Below are 25,052 nucleotides of genomic sequence, written 5' to 3' on the forward strand. Positions count from 1 at the left end.
GCTATCCAAGTCATTCCTCCAATCATTTTGTTCATGAAGAATCTATCCACTCCTGCTTGAAAAATTTTCAATCACCCAGCCTCCCACAACATGGGAAAGAGAGTCTTTAAAAGTCATGCTACTCTGTGAGAAAAACAATTTTGTTGTCTCTGTTTTAAACAACAGAACTCTTATTTTTAAACTATCACTTGTTTTTGTCTCTCTCACAAGGTGAAATATTGTTTTCAGCATCCACACTTTCAAGCTCTGATAAGATTTTGTAAGTTTTAAAAGGTTATTATGCATTCTCCCAGCCTGTACAACCTTTCAACATAAAATAATTCCACCAGCATCCCCCTCCGTGCTCATCCCCATTCTTCAAACTGTCTTCAAAGTATTGACAAATATTTACAAATAAACAGAGCAAAATTGCACACAGTGTTCTAGATATTGTCTCATCAATACCACGGACAACTGTAGAAAATCATCTTTAATTGTGTAGTCTATAACCCTTGCAATAAACAACTTTCCATTTGCCTCCCTAATCACTTGCTTTATTTGTATATGAACAAACAGCATTTACACAAAACTGGAGCATCAGAATTATAGACCTATCTAATATGATATTTATAACAGAGAGATGTTTTAGTTTTGACAGGACTGAAAGATTGCTGTTATCTGGATATGATGTTTTCAGGAGAGGTAGAACTGGGAGAAAGTTGGTATTGGTATTGTAACTAATAAATAGAAGATTACATCATGCTGCTATAAAGAAATATTTTAGGGATAAAATCCTTATATGCGCATTTATGCAACAGGATGGAATACAGTGGAGATGGGAGACATTATATACAGTTGAGAAATCATACGTTCACCAGTAATGGGCGATTTAAAACATCAAAAGACAGTGTGGGACTGAGGTGAAGTCAGTGGGGAAAATGTAAAATATTCTTTGAATGTCCTAAATTGGAAAGCTTTTGGTTTAACAAAGGGCAAAACTTACTTGATTTTCTTTCTGAAAAGTACAATGGGCTAGAGTAAAGTCATCATGGTCTGAGTGGACCACATGCTGCTTTCACATCAGAGAAAGAGAGACTGAAAGAGAGAGAGAGAGAGAGACAGCTGGTGATGGTTTAACCTCAGGGTCACCATGCCTCAATTGAGAGAAGAGGTTGTAAAAAGAGTCCTTCATGATAACCTCGGGAATTGAATCCATGCTGTTGGCATTACTTTACATTGCAAACTAACCATCCAGCCAACTAAGTGAACTGAACCCTTGCGATGGAATAATTGATTAATAGACAAGACAATTGCAAAAAGGTAGAACTAAACTGTTGAAATTAATGTGAAAATTATAAAGACAACAAATACTTGATGGTGAGCTTAATGAGATAAGATGTGATCCATCCAGCAGTAGCATGAAGAAAAGTTTGCAAAAAGCATAAGATATCAGCAGTGGACCATCTTGAATAAGAAAATGTATAAAATAACCTGTTTTTGTAGAAGGTTAAAAAAATTTTAAGAATGAGGGGTAGAGCTTACAATGAATTATTCTTGAGTGTACAAGTGGACACATGGATACAAGCCTTCCTGATAAATTCAGTTCCCTTTTTATGTATACCTAGGGCTGATGTTGGAATCTTTGAACATATAAACCAGAGACATGTGCTTGTTTGACAAATTGCTTATGATTGGTCAATGATCAGCAACCAAAGGTAATTGTTGTAATTAAGAGGCATGTTTGTTGAAACATATAAGATCCTGAGGAGCCTTACCAGGGTAGATATGAAGGGGATGCTTCCTCTTGTGTAAAATCTAGGAGTAAGGGTTGTGTTTTAAAACTAAGTGATCACTTGCTTAAGACAGAGAGGAGGCAAAATGTTTTCTGTCAGAGTGTCTTCGACAAATGGTTGAAGCAGAGCTATTTTTTAATATTTTCAAGGCAAAGGTAAATAGATTCTTGGTAAATAGAAGGGGTGAAAGTTTATTGATAGAAATGAATGTGGAGTTGAGGCCTCAAAAACCGTATTAATTGGAGAAAGATTCTCAAGGGCCATACTCCTGCTCCTAACCCACAAAAAACCCTTCCTTTGAAGTTGGAAGGAATATCAGTCTTCCTGGAAATACAACAACCATTCCCTCACCCATCCTCACTTCTGGCTAAGTTAAAAATCACACAACACCAGGTTATAGTCCAACAGGTTTAATTGGAAGCACACTAGCTTTCGGAGCGACGCTCCTTCATCAGGTGATTGTGGAGGACTCGATCGTAACACAGAATTTATAGCAAAAATTTGCAGTGTGATGTAACTGAAATTATACATTGAAAAATTGATTGTCTGTTAAGCCTTTCATCTGTTAGAATACAGTGATAGTTTCACTTCTTTCATGTGTAAATCACAAAACCCTTTTTTTTAAAGTTGCATTCTCGGGTTAGCTGTTAACAATGGTGATAGCTAGACAATATGTTGAAGGTGCTAGCCCCCTGTGTTCTCTGTCTTTGACCTGATGTTTAGATTGATTCTAATCTAAAAAGTGAGATAACAGAGTTTTACATAAATTCATGCAGTTTTTGAGCTCAGAGTTCTACATGAATGTATGCAGTTTTTGAGCAAAGTGCAATGTAACTCTGCAAGTACAAATTCACCACACAAAATATATGTGTGCATGTGGGTCTCTGTGGGCGGCACGGTGGCACAGTGGTTAGCACTGCTGCCTCACAGCACCAGAGAGCCGGGTTCAATACCCGCCTCAGGCGACTGACTGTGTGGAGTTTGCACGTTCTCCCTGTGTCTGTGTGGGTTTCCTCCGGGTGCTCAGGTTTCCTCCCACAGTCCAAAGATGTGCAGGTCAGGTGAATTGGCCATGCTAAATTGCCCGTAGTGTTAGGTAAGGGGTAAATGTAGGGGTATGGGTGGGTTGCGCTTCGGCGGGGCGGTGTGGACTTGTTGGGCCGAAGGGCCTGTTTCCACACTGTAAGTAATCTTGTCTATGTGTCTGTCTGGGGTGGGGGTTGTGAGTGTGAGAATGTGTGTGTGTGTAGTGAGTGCAGAGTGTCTTAAGTCTGGGAGTGTGTGTGTCTATAAGGGTGTGTGTGTGTACCTGTGCCTGTGTGTATGTGAGAGTGTGTGTGTGTAGGAATATCTATGTGTGTGTATGTGTAGTGCAATGGTGATCACCTGTAATGTGACATGAACCCAAGGTCCCGGTTGAGGCCCTCCCTATGGGTACCGAACTTAGCTATCAGTCTCTGCTCGGCCACTTTCCTCTGCTGCCTGTCCCGAAGTCCACCTTGGAGGATGGTCACCCGAAGGTCCGAGGCTGAATGTCCTGGACCACTGGAGTGTTCCCCAACTGGGAGGGAACCCTCCTGTCTGTTGATTGTTGTGCGGTGCCCATTCATCCGTTGTCGTAGCCTTTGCTCAGTTTCCCCAATGTACCATGCCTCTGGGCATCCTTGCCTGCAACGTATAAGATAGACAATGTTGGCTGAGTCACATGTTCTTCATCCACAGAAGAATCTATACACTAAATAAATAGTTCTTCCTAGCCATATCGGAAATTAAAGACAGTAAGTACCAAAAACTTTTATGTACTTACCCCCACACTCTGGGTTCCTCAACTGTTCCAGAATCTTCCATCGGCCTCCAAAATCGGTCTGGCGCCATTAACCACGCGTCTGCTACAACGCCCGCGGCAACAACCGCTGCCGCGGACCATGACATTACTTCCGCCCCCACCGACCTCGCAGCCTCCGCGATCGGCATCCAGACAACCGCCTCCACAATCGCCGCCCAGACAACTGCCTCCACGATCGCCAGGAAGACCATCTCCGACAGATTCGCGGCCCCCGCTCCTACTGGGAATAACACTGTCTCGGTCGTCGCCACAGCCATTTCCCCCCCTGGGTTGCCGCCGCAGCCACTTCCGCCCCCAGTGACATCACTAACCTGCACGACCACAACGCCACATGTGTCTCCGCCCCCTCGCCGATCTCCGTCACCACGCTTAACTCCACCCCCACACCGATCTCTGTCACCATGCCTAACCCCGCCCCCACGCCGATATCCGTCACCACGTCTAAACCTGCCCTCACATTGATCTCCGTCATGTCTAACCCCACCCCCACGCCGATCTCCGTCACCACGCCCAACTCTGCCCCCACGCCAATCTCCGTCCCCGCCCCCACTCCCAGCTCCAGCCCCACACCAGGTCCTAGCTCCCAGCCCTGCCGTGTTTTCACCATCCCTCCAGATCTACCCCTCTCTGATGATGAAAGATCAGTCCTCAACAGAGGCCTCACCTTCATTCCCCTACGCTCCTGGATTAACGAGTTCAACACGCGGTGAGACATTGAACAATTCTTCCGCCGCCTTCGCCTCCGCGCCTACTTCTTCAACCAAGATTCTCGCCCACCCTCTGACGACCCCTTCTCCCACCTCCAACACACCCCATCCACCTGGACACCCCATGCTGGCCTCTTACCTGCCCTCGATCTCTTCATAGCCAACTGCCGCCGCGACATTGACCACCTCAACTTCTCCACCCCTCTCACCCACTCCAACCTCTCACCCTCGGAACGTGCAGCCCTCCACTCCCTCCATTCCAACCCCAACCTCACTATCAAACCAGCAGACAAGGGAGGCACGGTAGTAGTTTGGCGCACCGACCTTTACACCGCTGAGGCTAAACGCCAGCTCGCGGACACCTCCTCCTACTGCCCCCTTGACCATGACCCCACCTCCCACCACCAAACCATCCAGAACCTCATCACCTCAGGGGATCTCCCATCCACCGCCTCCAACCTCATAGTCCCACAACCCCGCACCGCCCGTTTCTACCTCCTGCCCAAAATCCACAAACCTGACTGCCCCGGCCGACCCATTGTCTCAGCCTGCTCCTGCCCCACCGAACTCATCTCTGCATACCTCGACACGGACCTGTCCCCCTTAGTCCAAGAACTCCCCACCTATGTTCGGGACACCACCCACGCCCTCCACCTCCTCCATGATTTTCGCTTCCCCAACGCCTTATCTTCAGCATGGACATCCAGTCCCTGTACACCTCCATCCCCCATCACGAAGGACTTAAAGCCCTCCGCTTCTTCCTTTCCTGCCGTACCAACCAGTACCCTTCCACTGACACCCTCCTTCGACTGACTGAACTGGTCCTCACCCTGAACAACTTCTCTTTCCAATCCTCCCACTTCCTCCAAATGAAAGGAGTAGCCATGGGCACCCGCATGGGCCCCAGCTATGCCTGCCTCTTCGTAGGATATGTGGAACAGACCATCTTCCGCAGCTACTGTGGCACCACCCCCCACCTTTTCCTCCGCTACATCGATGACTGTATCGGCGCTGCCTCGTGTTCCCACGAGGAGGTTGAACAGTTCATCCACTTTACCAACACCTTCCACCCCGAACTCAAATTCACCTGGACCATCTCAGACTCCTCCCTCCCCTTCCTAGACCTTTCCATTTCTATCTCGGGTGACTGAATCGACACGGACATTTACTATAAACCGACCGACTCCCACAGCTACCTAGACTACACCTCCTCCCACCCTGCCCCCTGTAAAAACGCCATTCCATATTCCCAATTCCTTTGTCTCTGCCGCATCTGCTCCCAGGAGGACCAGTTCCAAAACAGTACAACCCAGATGGCCTCCTTCTTCAAGGACCGCAATTTCCCGCCAGACGTAGTCGACGATGCCCTCCACTGCATCTCTTCCACTTCCCGTTCTTCCGCCCTTGAGCCCCGCCCCTCCAACCGCCACCAGGACAGAACCCCACTGGTCCTCACCTACCACCCCACCAACCTCCATGTACAACGTATCATCCGCTGTCATTTCCGCCACCTCCAAACGGACCCCACCATCAGGGATATATCTCCCTCTCCTCCCCTATCAGCGTTCCGAAAAGACCACTCCCTCCGTGACTCCCTCGTCAGGTCCACACCCCCCACCAACCCAACCTCCACTCCCGGCACCTTCCCCTGCAACCGCAAGAAATGCAAAACTTGCGCCCACACCTCCCCCCTCACTTCCCTCCAAGGCCCCAAGGGACACTTCCATATCCGCCACAAATTCACCTGCACCTCCACACACATCATCTATTGCATCCGCTGCACCCGATGTGGCCTCCTCTATATTGGGGAGACAGGCCGCCTACTTGCGGAACGTTTCAGAGAACACCTCTGGGACACCCGGGCCAACCAACCCAACCACCCCGTAGCCCAACACTTTAACTCTCCCACTCCACCAAGGACATGCAGGTCCTTGGACTCCTCCATCGCCAGACCATGGCAACACGACGGTTGGAGGAAGAATGCCTCATCTTCTGCCTGGGAACCCTCCAACCACAAGGGATGAACTCAGATTTCTCCAGTTTCCTTATTTCCCCTCCCCCCACCTTGTCTCAGTCAAATCCCTCAAACTCAGCACCGCCTTCCTAACCTGCAATCTTCTTCCTGACCTCTCCGCCCCCACCCCCACTCCGGCCTATCACCCTCACCTTGACCTCCCTCCTATCGCATTTCCAACGCCCCTCCCCCAAGTTCCTCCTCCCTACCTTTTATCTTAGCCTGCTGGACACAATTTCCTCATTCCTGAAGAAGGGCTTATGCCCGAAATGTCGATTCTCCTGTTCCTTGGATGCTGCCTGACCTGCTGCGCTTTTCCAGCAACACATTTTCAGCTCTGAGTCCCATGAGTACCTGCCATGTACAAGGTGGGAGGTGTTCTCACGCGTAATAGTGGTATCTATGTCCACAATCTGACACGTCTTGCAGCGTCCACCGTGACAGGGTTGTATGGAGTTGTCCTGAGAGCTGGGCAGTTTGCTACGAACAATGATCTGTTTGAGGTTTGGCGGTTGTTTAAAGGCAAGTCGTGGAGGTGTGGGGAAGGTCTTGGTGAGGTGCTCATCCTCATTGATAATGTCATCGACCGCCAGTTCCGACGTGCCACAGCAAGGAACCGTAATGACCTCCTCAGGAGACAGACACGCGCTGCAACTGACAGGGTACCCTTCATTGTTCAGTACTTCCCAGGGGCCGAAAAATTACGCCATGTTCTTCGTGACCTGCAACACATTAACACCTCCCACCTTGTACATGGCAGGTACTCATGTAACTCAGCCAACGTTGTCTATCTTATACGTTGCAGGCAGGGATGGCAGGAGGCATGGTACATTGGGGAAACCGAGCAAAGGCTACGACAACGGATGAATGGGCACCGCACAACAATCAACAGACAGGAGGGTTCCCTCCCAGTTGGGGAACACTTCAGTGGTCCAGGACATTCAGCCTCAGATCTTCAGGTGACCATCCTCCAAGGTGGACTTTGGGACAGGCAGCAGAGAAAAGTGGCCGAGCAGAGACTGATAGCTAAGTTCGGTACCCATAGGGAGGGCCTCAACCGGGACCTTGGGTTCATGTCACATTACAGGTGATCACCATTGCACTACACATACACACACATAGATATTCCTACACACACACACTCTCACATACACACGGACACAGGTACACACAGACACCCACACACACCCTTACAGACACACATATTCCCACACTCACACATGCACCCCGTCACAGACGTAAGACACTCGCCACTCACTACACACACACACATACACTTTTTCACACTCACAACCCCCAACCCAGACAGACACACACACATAGACAGACAAAGACCCACATGTACACATATATTTTATAGGGTGAATTTGTACTTGCAGGGTTACATTGCACTTTGCTCAAAAACTGCATACATTCATGTAGAACTGAGCTCAAAAACTGCATGAATTTATGTAAAACTCTGTTATCTCACTTTTTAGATTAGAATCAATCTAAACATCAGGTCATAGACAGAGAACATAGGGGGCTAACACCTTCAACATATTGTCTAGCTATCACCATTGTTAACAGCTAACTCGAGAATGCAACTTTAAAAAAAAGGGTTTTGTGATTTACACATGAAAGAAGTGAAACTATCACTGTATTCTAACAGATGAAAGGCTTAACAGACAATCAATTTTTCAATGTATAATTTCAGTTACATCACACTGCAAATTTTTGCTATAAATTCTGTGTTACGATCGAGTCCTCCACAATCACCTGATGAAGGAGCGTCGCTCCGAAAGCTAGTGTGCTTCCAATTAAACCTGTTGGACTATAACCTGGTGTTGTGTGATTTTTAACTTTGTACACGCCAGTCCAAAACCGCATATCCGAATCATCACTTCTGGCTATGTGAGAGCTGAGCCAAAATTGATGGCTCTCACAAAATGAGTTGCCTTTGAAGGTATGATCAGGAGCTAATTATTCAGGTATGGCCTGAGAGTTAATTTCTTTTGATCCCTGGAACCTCTTTCTCACGTTTGTGTTTGATACCACAGAGTCAAGTCTGGGCTCAAAACCAGCCCAATTCTGGTCTGATATGATCACCCAAAATTTAAGTGCAGATGCAATAAATTGAAGGATGAGATATTTAAAAAGGGACTTTAACAGGGCAGTGATACTGTCCCTATCTCTGCATCGGAAAACCTGGATTCTAGTTCCACTCCTCTAGTGTGGTGTCATAAGATCCTTGAACAGGTTGATTAAAAATACCTAATGATTTAGATTTGTTTGAACTTAATTTCTTTATTTAAGAGGTAAGGAGAACCTTGGGACCTATAGACCAGTGAGTCTGTCATCTTAGTGACTAAGTTGTTGGAGGGGATTCTGATAGATAGGATTTATATACATTTGGAGAGGCCAGGACTGATTAGGGATAGTCAGCATGGCTTTGTGCATGGGGAGTTGTGCCTCACAAACTTGATTGTGTTTTTTGAGGGCATAACCAGAAGGATTGATGAGGGCAGAGCAATAGACATTGTACATATGGACCTTAGTAAAAGATTTGGTAAGGTTCTGCATGATAGACTGATTAGTAAATTTAAATCACATGGGATTCAGGGACAGCTTGCTGAGTGGATATAAAATTGGCTTGACAGTAGGAGACAGGGTTCGGGTGGATGGCTGTTTTTTGGACTGGAGGCTTGTGACTAGCAGTATTCTACAGGGACTGGTGCTGCATCTACTATTGTTTATTACTTATATAAATGATTTGGATCAGAACTTAGGAGGCATGGTAAGTAATTTTGTGGATGATACCAACGTTAATGGTATAGTTGACGTATAGCGAAGAAGGTTACCTATGATTACAAAAGGATCTTGATCAATAAGGCCAATTGGGCTGAGGGTGGTAGATGGAGTTTAATTTGGCTAAAATGCAAGTGTGCTTCCAATTAAACCTGTTGGACTATAACCTGATGTTGTGTGATTTTTAACTTCGTACACCTCAGTCCAACATCGGCATCTCCAAATCATGACATCGCAGATAGGATGATTAAGAAGGCATTTAGCATGCTTGCCTTTATTGCTCAGTCCATTGGATATAGGAGTTGAGATATCACGTTGAGGTTATACAGGTCATTAGTTAGGCCACTTTTGGAAAACTGCATAGATTTCTGATTACCCTGCTATAGGAAGGATATTATTAAATTGGCAAAGGTTCAGAAATGATTTACCAGGATATTGTCAGGTCCAGAGAGTTTGAGTTAAAGGAAGAGGCTGGATCGGTTGGGATATTTTTCTCTGGAGTTTAGGAGGTTGAGGGGGTGACCTTATAGACGTTTATAAAATCATGAAGGGCATAGATAATGTGAATAGCGAAGGTCTTTTCTCTAGGGTAGGGGGTTCAAAATTAGGGGGCATATTTTTAAGGGGAGAGGAGAAAGATTTAAAAGGGGCCTGAGGTGCAACATTTTCATGCAGAGGGTGGTTCGTATCTGGAATGAACTGCCAGAGGTAGTAGTGGATGCCGGTATAGTTACAACATGTAAAACGACATTTAGACAGGCACACAAATAGGAAAGGTTGAGCAGGATATGGAAGTGGGACTAGTTTAGTTTAGGAAGCTTAGTCTCCATAGATGAGATAGGGTCCGTTTTGTGTTGCATGCTGTATAGTCATGATGGACATTGAGATATGGATATTGAGTGATGAGGAAGATTGAATGGGCTAATTATGGCACTGACTTCATTTCAAACATATTCTATTAGTTAAAAAATGCCTGAGACCACTTTAATATTCTGAAATCCACAATATAAACAAATATTTTCTTTAAAGAAGATGCAACAGCGCTAACAGAAGGTCAAAAATAAAATTGTATTGTCTTCTCAAAAGTAGGGCGGCACGGTGGCACAGTGGTTAGTACTGCTGCTCACAGCGCCAGAGACCCGGGGTCAATTCCCGTCTCAGGCAACTGTCTGTGTGGAGTTTGCACATTCTCCTCGTGTTTGCATGGGTTTCCTCCAGGTGCTCCGGTTTCCTCCCACAGTCCAAAAATGTGCAGGTTAGGTGAATTGGCCATGCTAAATTGCTCTTAGTGTTAGGTGAAGGGGTAAATGTAGGGGATTGGGTCTGGGTGGGGTACTCTTCGGAGGGTCGGTGTGGACTTGTTGGGCCAAAGGGCCTATTTCCATACTGTAAGTAATCTAGTAAAACGTAATCTAATAGTTGGAGCCATTCGTGTTTGATGAGAAAAGTGATATAGTAGGGATATTAAATTAAGTTATATAGTCGGGATACTAAATTACTTATTTTATGTCAGTTTTTACAAATGATAGTGAAAGTGAGAATATATTAGAGGAGGATGTGGAACAATCCTTAGAGATAATTCTGGAAAGGTATTATTTCTGACAAAACTAACAGGAATTAAAATGGGACAGTTACAGTCTGATGGCTTTCACCAGCGATGCAGAAGAAAGTCAAAGAGAAAACAATAGATTTATTTGCTATCATTTTCTAATCTTCCTTAGGTTTAAAAATTATGCTGACAGAATTGACTCCTATTATCTGCTCACATAATGCTAATAAATCTGCTGTGTGTTACCAGCATTTTGCATTTTTGGTTCTTAAACTATTAATGATAGTCATTAACATTGCAGTTTGATTTTTATTTACAATGTAATTTTGTTTTTGTCACAGTTTGCTACAAAATTGATGTTTTGTTGTTTGAATTTTCTCAGTGAAGAAATTAGTTTCAAATTTAAGGCAAAAATAATAAAATCACAATTTATTTTGTATGAAACATTCACATTTGTATTGTATTAAAGGCATTAGAAAGAAAACAGAATGCTTTGCAATAAAATGATTATAAGAAATATACAGAAGAGAACAATAAGTATAAAGCATCATTTTGAGAATGAAAACATTATTGTCACATTCTCAGATGTGGGACAATTATTTGCTTCAGTTACATTTCTGGCATATAACAATAACAGAAAAAAACTGCTGGAAAAAGGAAACATAAGTCAGGATAATTTATATCTAGAAATGCACTAGAGCTAACTTAATTCAAGAAAGTCGGTGTCATATAAACAATATATACAAGAAATTCAGAAAGAACTTAATTCTCATCAATGATGTAATAACACTGAATCCAGCTATGCATCAAATAAATGTTAAATAATTGTGTATTTTGAAATGCTTTTTTAAAAAATATACATATACTATTTTAACAAAATAATACTGAAAAACTTTGTTGTCAAATGCATTTGTAAAAACAGACAGGAAAGATGTGACTCAATTTGCTGAAAAGCTGCTGTATTCAATGAAAATGAAGCTTTTTTGCATTTATGGTTAGAGCCACGATGGTGAAAGATAAGTCATAATAGTTGTTCAAGTCCTAATATAACCTGGTAATTCTTGTATGGTATTGATAGCAGGCAGAAGCTGGCGGGCAAGTTCGCTTTTTGCTAGCTGTGGTGAAATTTTATACATTTTTGCTGTTGCTGCATTCACAATTTTCTAACAAATAGCAAAGCAAGAAGACATTTACATTCCATCCTTAACAGTTCTTCATTCAATGAATTGAAGAACTGCAATGCAAACTGTATCAGTTTAACAAGGTCAACTTCAGTGCATCAAAACCTTCATTATAGAATGTTGCAAAGGATCAATACATTTTTGTTATGGGTGTCAAAGCATGTGTGACTATTCACAGCTCATTTTTATTTTTAAAAACAATGTGATTTTAAGTGCTTTACTTATGCAAATAATTGTGTGTCTACTGTATCACACGCCTTTATGATGTTGATGCAACATCCAGTGATGGTGTAATAGAATATCTTCACCGTGTATGCAGATATATGAGTAAAATGCAATTAAAGTAAAAAGGGAATGGGTCCGGCCCAAAATCCGTTTTATGAACTTTGCTTGTGAAAGGTTAAGAAAATTGATTTCTAGATACTATGACCTATTTAACTTACTGATACACTAATATTATCAAATATTATATGTTAATTGAAAGCTGATCATCTTATCTTGTGGCTCAGGCTCATTACCCTGTAGTATATTTTGCAAATGATTAAGAGGTTGGGATGATGTGGTGACCCAAAAGTGCAGAGTCAGACCATTCAAGTGCCTTAACAATGGTTTCACCTATAAGCAGGCCTGTCTTCATTTCGTTCCATATTTATTACTCTTTAGGCTGCAGTGAACGTTTAAAGGGTGTGTGTGATTTTAAGATGGGTGTTTCCTTACACAATGTGTTTATCTCAAATAAATTGCAGCATCTGCCCTTTAGGAACGCTCTATGATTTTTCAATTTGGACTTTTGTCAGTTGGGATAACAATAAGATCTTTTATTCAGTTTTTGGCAGTGCCACATTCTTCCCGGAGATGGATGTGTGGAACACGGCCTCTGTTTTATGATGAACTGTATTTGTTGCTGGAACGTGAATTACTGTGGTCTAGCCCATGATCGATACCATTTGACTTCCACTTGATGCAGGACTGCTTCTCATCCAAGGGCAACACGTGCATCATAGTCTTCCTCTGGAACCAGCAGCAAAGGCAGGACTGTATATAACAAAGAAAGCTTTATAATTCCCATTCTAATAAGCAGACGAGAAAGTCTAGAATAGCTTAGTTAACAATTAGTTGACTAATGTTCTTCAAAAATGGAAACAATAAACATACCCACAAGTAACTGTATTTGTAAACCACTTTGAGACATAGAACATAGAACAGTACAGCACAGTACAGGCCCTTCAGCTCTTGTTGTTGTGTCGACCTTTTATCCTACTCTAAGATCAAACCAACCTACATACCCTTCATTTTACTGACATCCATGTGTCTATCCAAGCGTCACTTAAATGTCCCTAATGCACCTGACTCTACTACCACCGCTGGCAGTGCACTCCATGCACCCACCACTCTCTGTGTAAAGAACCTAACTCAGTGATTTTCCCCTAACCCTTCCTCCAATCACTTTAAAATTATGGCCCCTTGTGATAGCCATTTCTGTCCTGGGAAAAAGTCTCTGGCTATTTCACTCTATCTATGCCGCACATCATCTTGTACACCTCTATCAAGTCGCCTCTCGCCCTTCTTCGCTCCAATGAGAAAAGCCTTAGCTCTCTCAACCTATGTTCACAAGACATGCCCTCCAGCTTCCTGCTAAATCTCATCTGCACCCCCTCTAAAGCTTCCACATCCTTCCTGTAATGATGCAACCAGACTGAACACAATATTCCAAGTGTGGTCTAACCAGGGCTCTATAGAGCTGCAGCGTAACCTCACAGCTCTTAAACTCAATGCCCCACTAATGAAAGCCAACACACCCCATGCCTTCTTAACAACCCTTTCAACTTGGGTGGCAACTTTGAAGGATCTATGGACATGGACTCCAAGATCTCTCTATTCCTCCACACTGCCAAGAATCCTGGCCTTAATCCTGTATTCTGCATTCAAATTTAACCTTCAAAAATGAGTCACTTCACACTTTTCCAGGTTGAACTCTATCTGCCACTTATCAGCCCAGTTCTGCATCGGCAAACTTACTAACCCACCCTTGCACCTTCTCACCCAAGTCATTTATAAAAATCACGAAGAGCAGAGATCCCAGAACAGATCCCTGCAGAGCTCCACAGCTCACTGAGCTCCAGGCTGAATACTTTCCACTTACTACAACCCGCGGTCTTCTTTGGACCAGCCAATTCTGTATCCAGAAAACCAAATGTCCCTGTATCCATTGCCTCTTTACCTTCTGAATGAGCCTACCACAGGGAACTTTATCAAACACCTTGCTAAAATCAATATAAAACCACATCCACTGCTCTATCTTCATCAATGTGTTTTGTCAAATCCTCAAAGAATTAAATAAGGCTTGTGAGGCATGACCTGCTCTTGACAAAGCCATGTTGACTATCTCTAATCAAGCTATGATTTTCCAAGAAATCATAAATCATGTCTCTCTTAGAATCCTCTCCAATAATTTTCTCACCAGAGACGTAAAGCTGACTGGTCTGTAATTCCCAGGATTATCCCTATTCCCTTTCTTGAACAAGGGAATAACATTTGCCACCCTCCAATCATCTGTCACTACTCCAGCGGAAAGTGTGGATACATAGATCATTGCCAAAGGCGCTGCAATCTCTTGGAGCAACCTTGGATATATCCCATCTGACCCAGGGCACTTATCTATAACATTTTTCAAAATTTTCAGCACATCCTTCTTAACATCAATCTATTCAAGCATATCAGCCTATTTCACACTGTTCTCACAAATAGCAAGGTCCCTCTCAGTTGTGAATACTGAAGCAAAGTATTCATTAAGAACCCCCCCTACCTCCTCCGTGTCCAGGCATAAGTTCCCTCCGCTATCCATGATCGGCCGTTCCCTCACTCTGGCCATCCTCTTGTTCCTCACATAAGTGTAGAATGACTTAGGATTTTCCTTAATCCTACCTGCTGAAGCTTTTTCATGCCCCCTTCTAGCTCTCCTAAGTCCATTTTTCAGATCCTTCCTGGCTACCTAGTAACCCTCCAAAGCCCTGTCTGATCCTTGCCTCCTCAACCCAGTAAGTTTTCTTCTTCCTCTTGACTAGATATTCTACACCCCTTGTCACCCAAAGTTTCTTCACCCTACCATCTCTTCTTTGCCTCAGTGGGACAAACCTGTCCAGCACTATCAGCAAGTGCTCCCCAAGCAACCTCCACATTTTTGTCATGCATTTTTCTGAGAATATCTGTTCTCAATTTAGATGCCCCAGTTCCTGCCTAATAGCTTTATAATTCCCCCTCCCCCAATTAAATACTTTACCATACCATCTGCTCCAATCCCTTTCCATGACTATAGTAAACGTCAGGGAGTTGTGATCTCTATCACCAAAATGCTCTCCCACCGAAAGATGTGATACCTGGCCTGGTTTGTTGCCAAGAACCAAATCCAATATGGCCTCCCCTTTGGTCGGCCAATCTACATATTGAGTCAGGAATCCTTCCTGGTCACACCTGACAAAATCTGCTCCATCCAAACCATTCGAACTAAGGAGTTTCCAATCAATATTAATGAAGTTAAAGTCACCAATGACAACAACCCTGCTTCTTCTGCACCTTTCCAAAATCTGCTTCCCAATCTGCTCCTCCGTATCTCAGTTTCTATTGGATATCTGTAGAAAACTCCCAATAAAGTGACTGCTCCTTTCCTGTTTCTGACTTCCACCAATACTGATTCTATAGGCAAACCCTCCTTGATGACCTTCCTTCCTGCAGCTGTTATACTATCCCTGATTAGCAATGCCACTCTCTCACCTCTTTTATCTCCCCCACTATTCCTTTTGAAACATCTAAACCTTGGAATATCCAACAACCATTCCTGCCACTGTGATAAATAAGTCTTCATAATGGCCATAACATCATAGTTCCAAGTATTGATCCATGCTCTAAGTTCATCGATCTTATTCCTGATACTTCTTGCATTAAAATGGACATATTTTGACACATCACACTGAATAAAACTTTGCCCTATCAACTGTCTATTCCTCCTCACAGACTGTCTGCATGCTCTATCTGGCTGTTCACTAGCTGTTCCATCCGCAGATCTGCAGCTCTAGTTCCCACGCCCTGACAAACTAGTTTAAACAATTGGAAAAACAACACAAAATTTCGATATGGTGCCCTTTATACTTCTTTTCTGTTATCTCATACTTTCTGCTATTTTTGTGTGTACTGCCTCGGTCCTAAGCTATACCCAGAAAGTAGGCAACTAACAATGTGGCTTTTGCTAAGGCAATTGCTTCATACATAACAGCTTTCCAGAGTTAGTCACCCTCTTATTTCCTTCTGCAACTTACTGGGAAAGCCTCGCCATACATCATGCCCAAGCCTACCAGTAACGTTCATTAGCTTTCTAGGTTAGATATTTTGTGCATTAATTTATGTGTCTAAATGGATTATAAGATAATCTGTTGTTTGAAGATAAAACTGTTGCAAGTTTAGGTCAGCAACTGCACATTTTAATATTCCATTTTCAATAATCAATTTTCATTGATAAGTCACATAAGTGAATAATTTTTGCACAGGAAGTAATTTGACCAATTGGGCCTATGTTAACTTTTTGATAATCTTTCTATTTCCTTCCTTTCCCCCCACCCCAAAACCCTGCATAAGTTGTTATCTTTCTTAAAATTTAAGCTATATTTCATTTTTATAATTCTATTCAAATCCTCAGATAGTTTATCATTATTGATACATTTGACTAATGCAGTTAAGTTGACTACTGGATGAGATGCAAAAGCAACTATTTAAGTTTCCATAACCAATTGTACACTATTTTAATATTAAATATAATTAATGCTGGTGAATTGTTTACTTTTGTAGCTAAGGCAATAGAATTATGACACACAGTTTGCATTTTCTTTATGAGAAGCATTTTATTCTCAATTTGTTATAAGTATTTTTATTTGGTGGAAATGAGTTACAAATCTGTTACAGCCATAAGATTGGAATATGATTTAAGCAGTTTAAAAAAAATAGTCAGGTCACCAGTATTTCATCACTAGTGTTCCAGAAAACACAGACTTTCTGCAATATGTAACTAGAAATATGCATGCAGAGTTAAGAAAGTTGCAACTGAAATTTTAGCTCTGCTGATTGCTGAAGATTCAGGTTTGACGTTTTAAGTACCTTCAAGTTATTTGAAACCTGCTGTGGGCATAACCAGAGCATCAATACTGTAGTAGTTTCAAAAGGAAATGAGTTGAATATTATATTTTATACAGAAGTCCACATTATGGTTGCCTGAAAGTAAGAGGCTTGATTTGATGGGAAAATAAGGCACTATCAAGTTTCCATGTACCTTGAAGGACTAGTAATGTCCTCCATAAATGTTTGCAGTTTATTCATCCTGTTTAGGGGCATTATATTGTGACCAAGTTCTGTCCTATTTTTGCTCACAGTCCCACATATGGTTGTTCTAGGAGTCATAACTTATTGAGGTGGAGTAGGAGCAAATTATTGCAGATGCTGGAATCTATACTGAAAACAAAAAAAAAATGCTGGAAATCACTGTGCATCAGGCAGCATCCATGGAGAGACAGTAAGCTAACAGATCAAGTCTAAATGACTCTTCATCAGAGCGGTTAATGAGGTGGAGGATGGAGGAGGTCAATTAGAGGCTGAGATGCTAAACTGGAACTATCCTGGTCTTTTATCTCTCATCATATCATGTAATACATAAAAATATTACATAAAACATTTTGTGTATGTTTTACTAATTTACTTTAAAAAATAAAAATGCCTTCTTACACTACTACTTTTTATTTTCAGGCTGCATCAGATACATCATTGACATTGAAAACTCTGGAGTAATCTTTAAATAACTTGCACACTATACATTGAAGTGTGGCTTTTTAAACAATGATATCTAATGAAGTGGGTTTGGGTAAAACTCCTCTTGTCAGTTAAGTGAAAAATACGCATTGTAAGTTGGATTATCATCCCTGAAGTGGGTTATTAAATTGAAAAAAATAAATACAGTTGTAATGAATTATTACATTTAGTGCCATTAACTCACAATGAAATGTTTGTTAGTGAAGCAATAAGGGGTGCTTTATTGACCCACCTAGTAAGATGAAACATTCGCAACACAAAACCTGTACATGAGATTGTGCCTTCATTTGTTCAGTTCCACATTGATAGAACAAGAACTACTTGTGAATTAGCTGAAAGAGTGCACATAACACTGCTCTGCCCCCTAGGCAGACAGTTGTCAATAAAACCCTTCTTCCTTCACTGCCTCCCATTCTCTTTTGGACATTACCTGGTATAAAAGGCAAATTGCTAAAGTTTAGCTTTTACAGACATTTGAAATTGCAACTCATTGCTCAAAAAATATAAAGGTGTGCTTTAGCGCAATTATTAGGACTGGTAGTAGCATCCAGACTTTTAAAGTCTTGGAATTATTGAATAAGCAAATTAATCATTGTGTGCTGGCACCAGACCTAACAACGGGAAAACTATATGTTACATTGGCAATAATGCATAAATAGATTCCTTTGTAACACAGAGAAACTAAGTGTAGGGGAATCAATTTACTATAGCCTCAAAACCTTAATGTCAAGTAGAGATATTGGACAAAATTTTAGTTTCTCACACAACATGCAAACATTGCATTTAATTGTCAGATGAAGCAACAGCCAAGAATGCCAAATTGTTACTTAATTTTAATCCCTCTGCAGATTTCAGCTAAGTGTCCATTTTTATTTTTGAATGTTCTGTCCAAATCAAATTGTCTTCTTAAGATAGTCAAAGAGGGTGCAGTAGAGAAAGGTGCTCTTCCATTGTGCATGTGATGGTTGCACTGGATGTTGTGTACCTTAGGAAACCTTTTGATTTTCCATGCTTTAGCAGCCATAGCTTTAGCTAAATTATTCTCAATACTTTTCTCTATTTCTGTATTTTTCTCTATTTAAGTTTTCGCCTTGATGTTTGATCCCCTCATGTATCTGCAATCCCCTCTATCCTTACTATTCTCCAGGATCACCACACTCATTCAATTCTGACCTCTTGCACATTCCAAAGCTCCAACATTTGATGGCTGTTTCATATACTGCCACCATCCTTTACTCTGCAATTTCTTACCCAACCTCTTTGCTTCTGTCTCTCCTTCTTAAAACCTACTTCTTTAGATCAGCTGCAAAGAGCTTTTTTTTTGTTGTGGGTCATCTATTCACTTAAGTGCACAAGCTCATGCAATTGTTATTTTTGGTGCAGCAACGCATGGATGTTAGAGTTGATTTGTGTTTTGCTTATGTAGCTGGGCAACTTACAGAGAACAATGATCAGCGATCTCCACATCACTTGTCCAGATGTCCAGTGTTAAGTTCTGTTTGATATCACTTCAGGCATTTTACTATATTAATGGTACTAGATACATACAAGTTGTTATTGATGGTCCTTTTTCCAGAGCACACTGTGTCAATCAAATCCTAGGCGGCTTTACTGCAAACTTCAACTGGCTAACACCTATCAAAATGCTGTAAGGATCTTTGAAAATACCAAACCATATCATGTTCTGCTTTACGTGATCCGGCATGGCAGACATACTAGTGATTAAGGGATAGTGTTGCCGACTAACTCTTAGTATTGGCATTGCCATGTCTTGCTGCCAATGGCTGCAATATTATGGCTGTCTAGACTCTAGGCATGGCACATACAGATGTGGACACATTTTATTTAAGCATATCTGCAGCTACAATGCAGTTGACATCTTGCACTCGTAGGGGTGGTAAAAGTCAGCTTGGCCTAAAATTTGGATGTACTTTTTGGTGGTCAAGCTTCAATGCTGCCTATAAATGTGGAAACTGAAGTGGCATAGAAGGCTAACCTCCTCATAAGCATTCCATTTGCTACCGTTTCACCTTCAAAGGACATCAATCAACTGCTTTTCGTGTTACTCAATTGTCTACAGTTCTGGTTGGATTTCAATTCCTTTTCCTTCATTTTTCCCTGCTGCATCTTACTCATCCATATTTGCTGCTTTGACAAAAGCCAATTATGCTTTGCAATGTTTAAAAGGTAGCTCTCTGAAAACTTGTAGTCATGTTCACTTCCCATTTGGTGACACTGCCCGATCATTGTCCGATCATTTTGCACATCACTTACACAAAGTCCCTCTCTCCCCATTCCTTTCAGCCCTAGTCTTACATGAATCAGTGTCTGGTGTTGTGAATAAATTATGTTAATGAGCTTAGCTCAGTGAATTGAATGCTCCTTGCACATGGTCTTTCAGAATGGATCTGTGCCAACTCTACATGAGATTTGAAGATTGATATAAGCTCTTTGATGGATTATGGCACAAAAGACAGTCATTCAGCATATCAAGACAATGCTGAGTCTCTGCACATTTGTCACAGCTACCATAAAAAGTCCAGACACCCTTATATGATGTATAATTTATTATTTGAATTATTAATTAAAATATATGGTTATTTAAAATATATGAATCATAAGTATGTTTTTGATTAGGTAATTCAATAATAAATCCGAAAATGATTAACACTTTAAATTCTATCATTAAATGTATACTTCTATCATTGAACTTCAACTTTAGCAGCAGCTTTGAATTAGACAATAAATGATTTAGGATGAAGATCTTCAAAACAATTATGCTGCTACCTGAAAGCAGTTCTTGAATCTCTTGCTGACAAAGTAAAGTGCGATTGGATTGATGCAGGAATTGAGGGAAGCCATGTTGATGCCAATGTAGTTCATCACTAGGAGAAAACTGGATGCCAAAACAAGAACATTAGAAATGACTAATTAGAGATTTGAAGTATTTTGTTATACATGTAAGAGCACATTAAAGAATTTCTGAAGTTAATCTCTCCAGTTGCTTGGATGAGTGTATATCTGTAACAATATGCAAGAAGCTCCACACCATCCACGTCAAAGCAATCTCTTCAGCCACACCCAATTTACCACTTTAAGCAATCACTCCCTCACCACAGACAGCAGTGGCAGCAGTGTGTACCATCTATAAGATGCCTTGTAGCAAATTGTGAAGATTCCTTCAAAAGTACCTTCTTTGACCTCCCCAAATTAAAAGGACAAAAACAACAATTGCTAGTTACCCTTCCAAACTTGAAACTATATAACTCTTTCACTGTTGCTAGGTGAATATCCTGGAATTCCCTTTCTAATTGCTAGCCATTGATGTATCAACAACAGATGGACTATAATGGTTCAAGTAAGAAGCTCACTACACATTTGAGAACAGATGAACTAGGAGAAGGAGTAAGCAATTCAGCCCTTCCAGCCTGCCCCACCCTCATTCAATATGATCACGACTGATCTCCACTTGACTTCAACTCTATTTTCCTGCCTCTTCTCCATAACCCTTCAACCCATTACTAATTAGAACTCCTCCTTAATTTAGCTCCTCCTGCCTCTTCTCCATAACCCTTCAACCCATTACTAATTAGAATTCCTCCTTAATTTAGCTCCTCCTTAAAGATATTCAATGTCCTATCGTCCACTGCAATCTGCATAGTGAATTCTACAGATTCAGAACCCTTTGAAAGGTGAAATTTCCCCTCACCTCCGTTTTCAATCTGCTACCCTTTAAACTAAAATATGACCTCTTGTTCTACATTGTCCGAGAAGAGGAAACACTATGCCTATACTATCAATCCCCTCTAGCATATTTTATACGTCAATTAGGTCTCCTCTCATTCCTCTAAACTCTAGACAGCTTAGGCCTAAATTGCTCAATCTCTCTTCATTACACAAATCCTTCATCACTGGAATCAATCTCATGAACATCCTCTGAATTGCCTCCAATCCCTCTTCAAATATAGGGACCAAAACTGTATGGAATATGCCAAATGCAATCTCACTAATGCTTTGTATAATTGCAACAACACTTCCCTCCTTTTAAACTTTTTTAGCAACAAATGCCAAACTTGCAAGTGTCTTCCTTATTACCTATTGATCCTGCATACTAGTTTTCTATGACTCATGCACGCAGATACTCAGAATCTTCTGCACCAAAGCACTCTGATGTTTATCTCCATTTACACAATAAGTTGCCTTTCTATTTTTCTAATCAAAATGGATAACTTCACACTTAGCCATGTTAACCTCCAACTGCCAAATTTTGACCCATTTGCCTAACCTATCCATATCTATTTGTAAATTTCTTATTTCTTCATTGCAACTGACGTTCATACCTATTTTAGTGTCATCCGCAAAACTGGCTAAAGGACATTCTATTCCTGTACCTAAATCATTAATATTGATTGCAAATAGTTGGAGCCCAAGGATCAACCCATGTCATACTTCAGAAGTTACATCTTGTCAACAAGTGAAAGACCCTTCTATTCTGACTTTAATTTTCTGTTGGTTCTCTATCGAATCCTCTGTCCAAGCTAATACATTATCCCATACAGGGGGCAATTTCAACAACAATTAGGGACAGGCAAGAAATGCTGACCTTGCCAGTGACACTCAAATCCATGAAAGAATAAAAAACTTATTTTAGGTAACATCGATTGTATGTTACAAGTGGTTTTCCGATTTAAAAAAGAGGTGCACTTTCTAAACTTTTAATGTTTCATTTCTGGCAATGGTGGTTTTAAACTTGAAAACAAAATTTAATTCATTCCTATGTCATAATGAGCACCCATGTTATAATATGTACGACATTCACACAATCAGAAAGATAGATATAATTATTTGTAATTACAAAGCCTTACATATAGCATAAAAGTCCTTGGCAACAAACTAAAATACTCCTTAGCAAGTCAAATTATTTGTTATAAATTCTGAAACAGCATCCAGCATAGTCATGTCTTTTTTATTGTATATAATGTTTGGTGATTTTTAAGTTGCCATTTGCAAATGAAACAGAGGCTAAAATGTTAAATTTTCATATAAGTTAAAAATAAAAAATCTCACACTCTCCTCATTCTCTGTCAGAAAATAAGCCTTAACAGAAGTTGGTAGCTATTTCTCTGGTACATGTTATGCTTACTGCCCTCTTATGGTAATCTGACATCCTCACATTCCATTAATTCTTACCTCAGTAGTTCACATCTGTTAGGATCATATTCATCATAGAATATCTTCATTAAAATCCTACTAAGATGAAGTGGAAGCCAACAGAGGGCAAAAACAAGCACCAAGCAGAATACAGTCTTTGCTACCTCACGACGCTGCAAGTGAAAGATCAGAATGTTACTTATACTATTGATTCCTTTGTTGAAAAGAGCTTCAAGATTTGCAAACAACAACACTCTGAAAGCACTATACCATTCTAATGATAAAGCTTATTTAAATGCAGTTTAATAAACCATTTTCACTGTAGGAATACAGTGATACACATTCAATAATTTAGCATATCACTCTGAGTACTATAATTGATTGCATACAAGCCACCAAAATAGTACTTATACCACAGAACTGATTTGGCACTTTTTGTTTCCATGTAAATGTAGTTTATCATTGCTTACAGTAATGAGTGTATGCAATGGTAAAGCTGGAAGATGGCATATTGATAAATTTTTACTGTAACTTCATAGTTGGTGAATGGACAGAGAGATGAAAAATAAATCAATGCATCATATTATAGTCTGGGAGAAAAGGAATTATGAAAGGATTACGGTCTAAATGCTAATGCTCTAATTTGAGTGGGTAAAAGTGGAAACACTAATATTAAAAAGCATAAGATTCATACAATTCAGGAACAAATAGTTAAGGGCCATCCCTATAAAAAATCATGTAAGTATTGGTGTTTATACAAATTCTCACTGTCTGAATATTCCGTAAAGTTCAGGGAACCCTGTTAGTAGAAGTTTCCAACAGCTATGATAAGTCTGCAACAAAAATGTGGTAAAGAATAATAAATTCTACATTTGCAGAAAGATTCAAAATAGTGCAATGAATGTCACTGTAACAAACAAACAATGAGATAAAATTAACATTTTCAAAATGATGGAAGATTTTTGAGATGGTTAACCAATAAAGATTGTTGGCAGTGGCTATTAAATTAGCAATGTTGAGAGACAAGAGAAGATAGGAAGAACAAAAAGGAAAGTTTAAGTAATTGTTTTCACAACTGAATTAATAAATATATACTTTAGTTTTACTGAGTCACTTAAAAAACCATTGTAACGAAAGGATAGACCAAGATATGGAGAAAGAATAGGGAAATGGAATTCCAAAAGATAATTCCAGCTGAAGATCTGATGTAAGAATGACAAGACAAATAACATGCTTCTGTTAAGATCTGAGCTTTTACAGGATCAGGTATGGCAGATGTAGGTTTGTGAAGCAATTGTATTTCTACTTCGTCAAAACAGCATGTACATTGTTGAATGATGATCAATTAAATCTTCATTTGGAAATTCATTTAATAACTCAATTAACTAATTAAACTGGAACATTATTTTGTGAACCAGTTGTATTTTATCAACATTTTGCAGTATTGATATAGTTATTATTTTTAGGTTGAAAGAAACAACATTTTATTTCCACCTTTGAAATGGACAGTGAGTTTACGTCTGTACTGTGAAGCAACAATCAGAGAACATCACAAACTTGGTTATCCTTGATATCTAATCATGAATGATGGAATTCAATCATAACTAGAGGATTAAGTGAAATCTAAACAATAGTCTATTAAGGTAATAGCACTTGATTTTGTCAATTAAGTGTTTATTGTTGCATTACCACAAATACATAGACTAAGTTGTAAGTACCGATGGTTGTTCCAGGAAAAAGTTTCACATTAATGGATGCGTAAATTATTTCCATTATTTTCAAGAATGAATTGATGGGATAGATTCTCGTAATGACTTCAGGATTTTGCCAGTGGGACCAAATATGGAGGCTGACTGAGCACTTACAGGCTGGGTCTACAACAGATCAATTTTCATGGAGGTAGCCTTTGCATTCAACATTCCATTAAGTATGCTTGACAGGCCTTTAAACCAAGAGGTGCATCAGAGAGTCAAATGAAAGAAATGGATATGGCTGTAGCTGTGGCTGTGGCAGGACAGAAATTGTAAGGGTATGATAACCAATTTTGCTGTGATATGCGTTAAACCTTCTGTAACCATCAAGTCATGAAGTGGGGGTTGATCTCAAAAGTCTGGCTCAGATGCAGGAATACTATCCACTGCACCAGAAGACCTCCTTTTGAGAGAAACTGAAGGAAATAAAATGAAATTAAATTA

The 25,052-nt window shown here is 40.7% G+C and overlaps 1 protein-coding gene and 1 pseudogene across 1 annotated transcript in view; one reads left to right on the forward strand and one right to left on the reverse strand.

The window, feature by feature from the left end:
- The first annotated feature begins 3,477 nt into the window (after positions 1 to 3,477).
- Positions 3,478 to 4,485, forward strand: LOC148149737 (uncharacterized; annotated as a pseudogene).
- Positions 4,486 to 11,076: 6,591 nt separating this feature from the next.
- LOC122550536 (endothelin receptor type B-like) overlaps positions 11,077 to 25,052 on the reverse strand; it is a 35,113-nt gene continuing 21,137 nt past the window's right edge. The window contains exons 5-7 of the mRNA XM_043691434.2: positions 22,897 to 23,030; positions 20,494 to 20,602; positions 11,077 to 12,891 (exon numbers count right to left, since the gene is read on the reverse strand). Of these exons, the coding sequence (XP_043547369.1) occupies positions 12,739 to 12,891; positions 20,494 to 20,602; positions 22,897 to 23,030 (396 nt within the window). The 3' untranslated portion in view covers positions 11,077 to 12,738. The remainder of the gene's footprint in view (positions 12,892 to 20,493; positions 20,603 to 22,896; positions 23,031 to 25,052) is intronic.

Source organism: Chiloscyllium plagiosum, unplaced genomic scaffold (genome assembly GCF_037043375.1).
Source record: "Chiloscyllium plagiosum isolate Xiang-an unplaced genomic scaffold, Cpla_swu_hap1 HiC_scaffold_6, whole genome shotgun sequence".
Taxonomy (NCBI): domain Eukaryota; kingdom Metazoa; phylum Chordata; class Chondrichthyes; order Orectolobiformes; family Hemiscylliidae; genus Chiloscyllium; species Chiloscyllium plagiosum.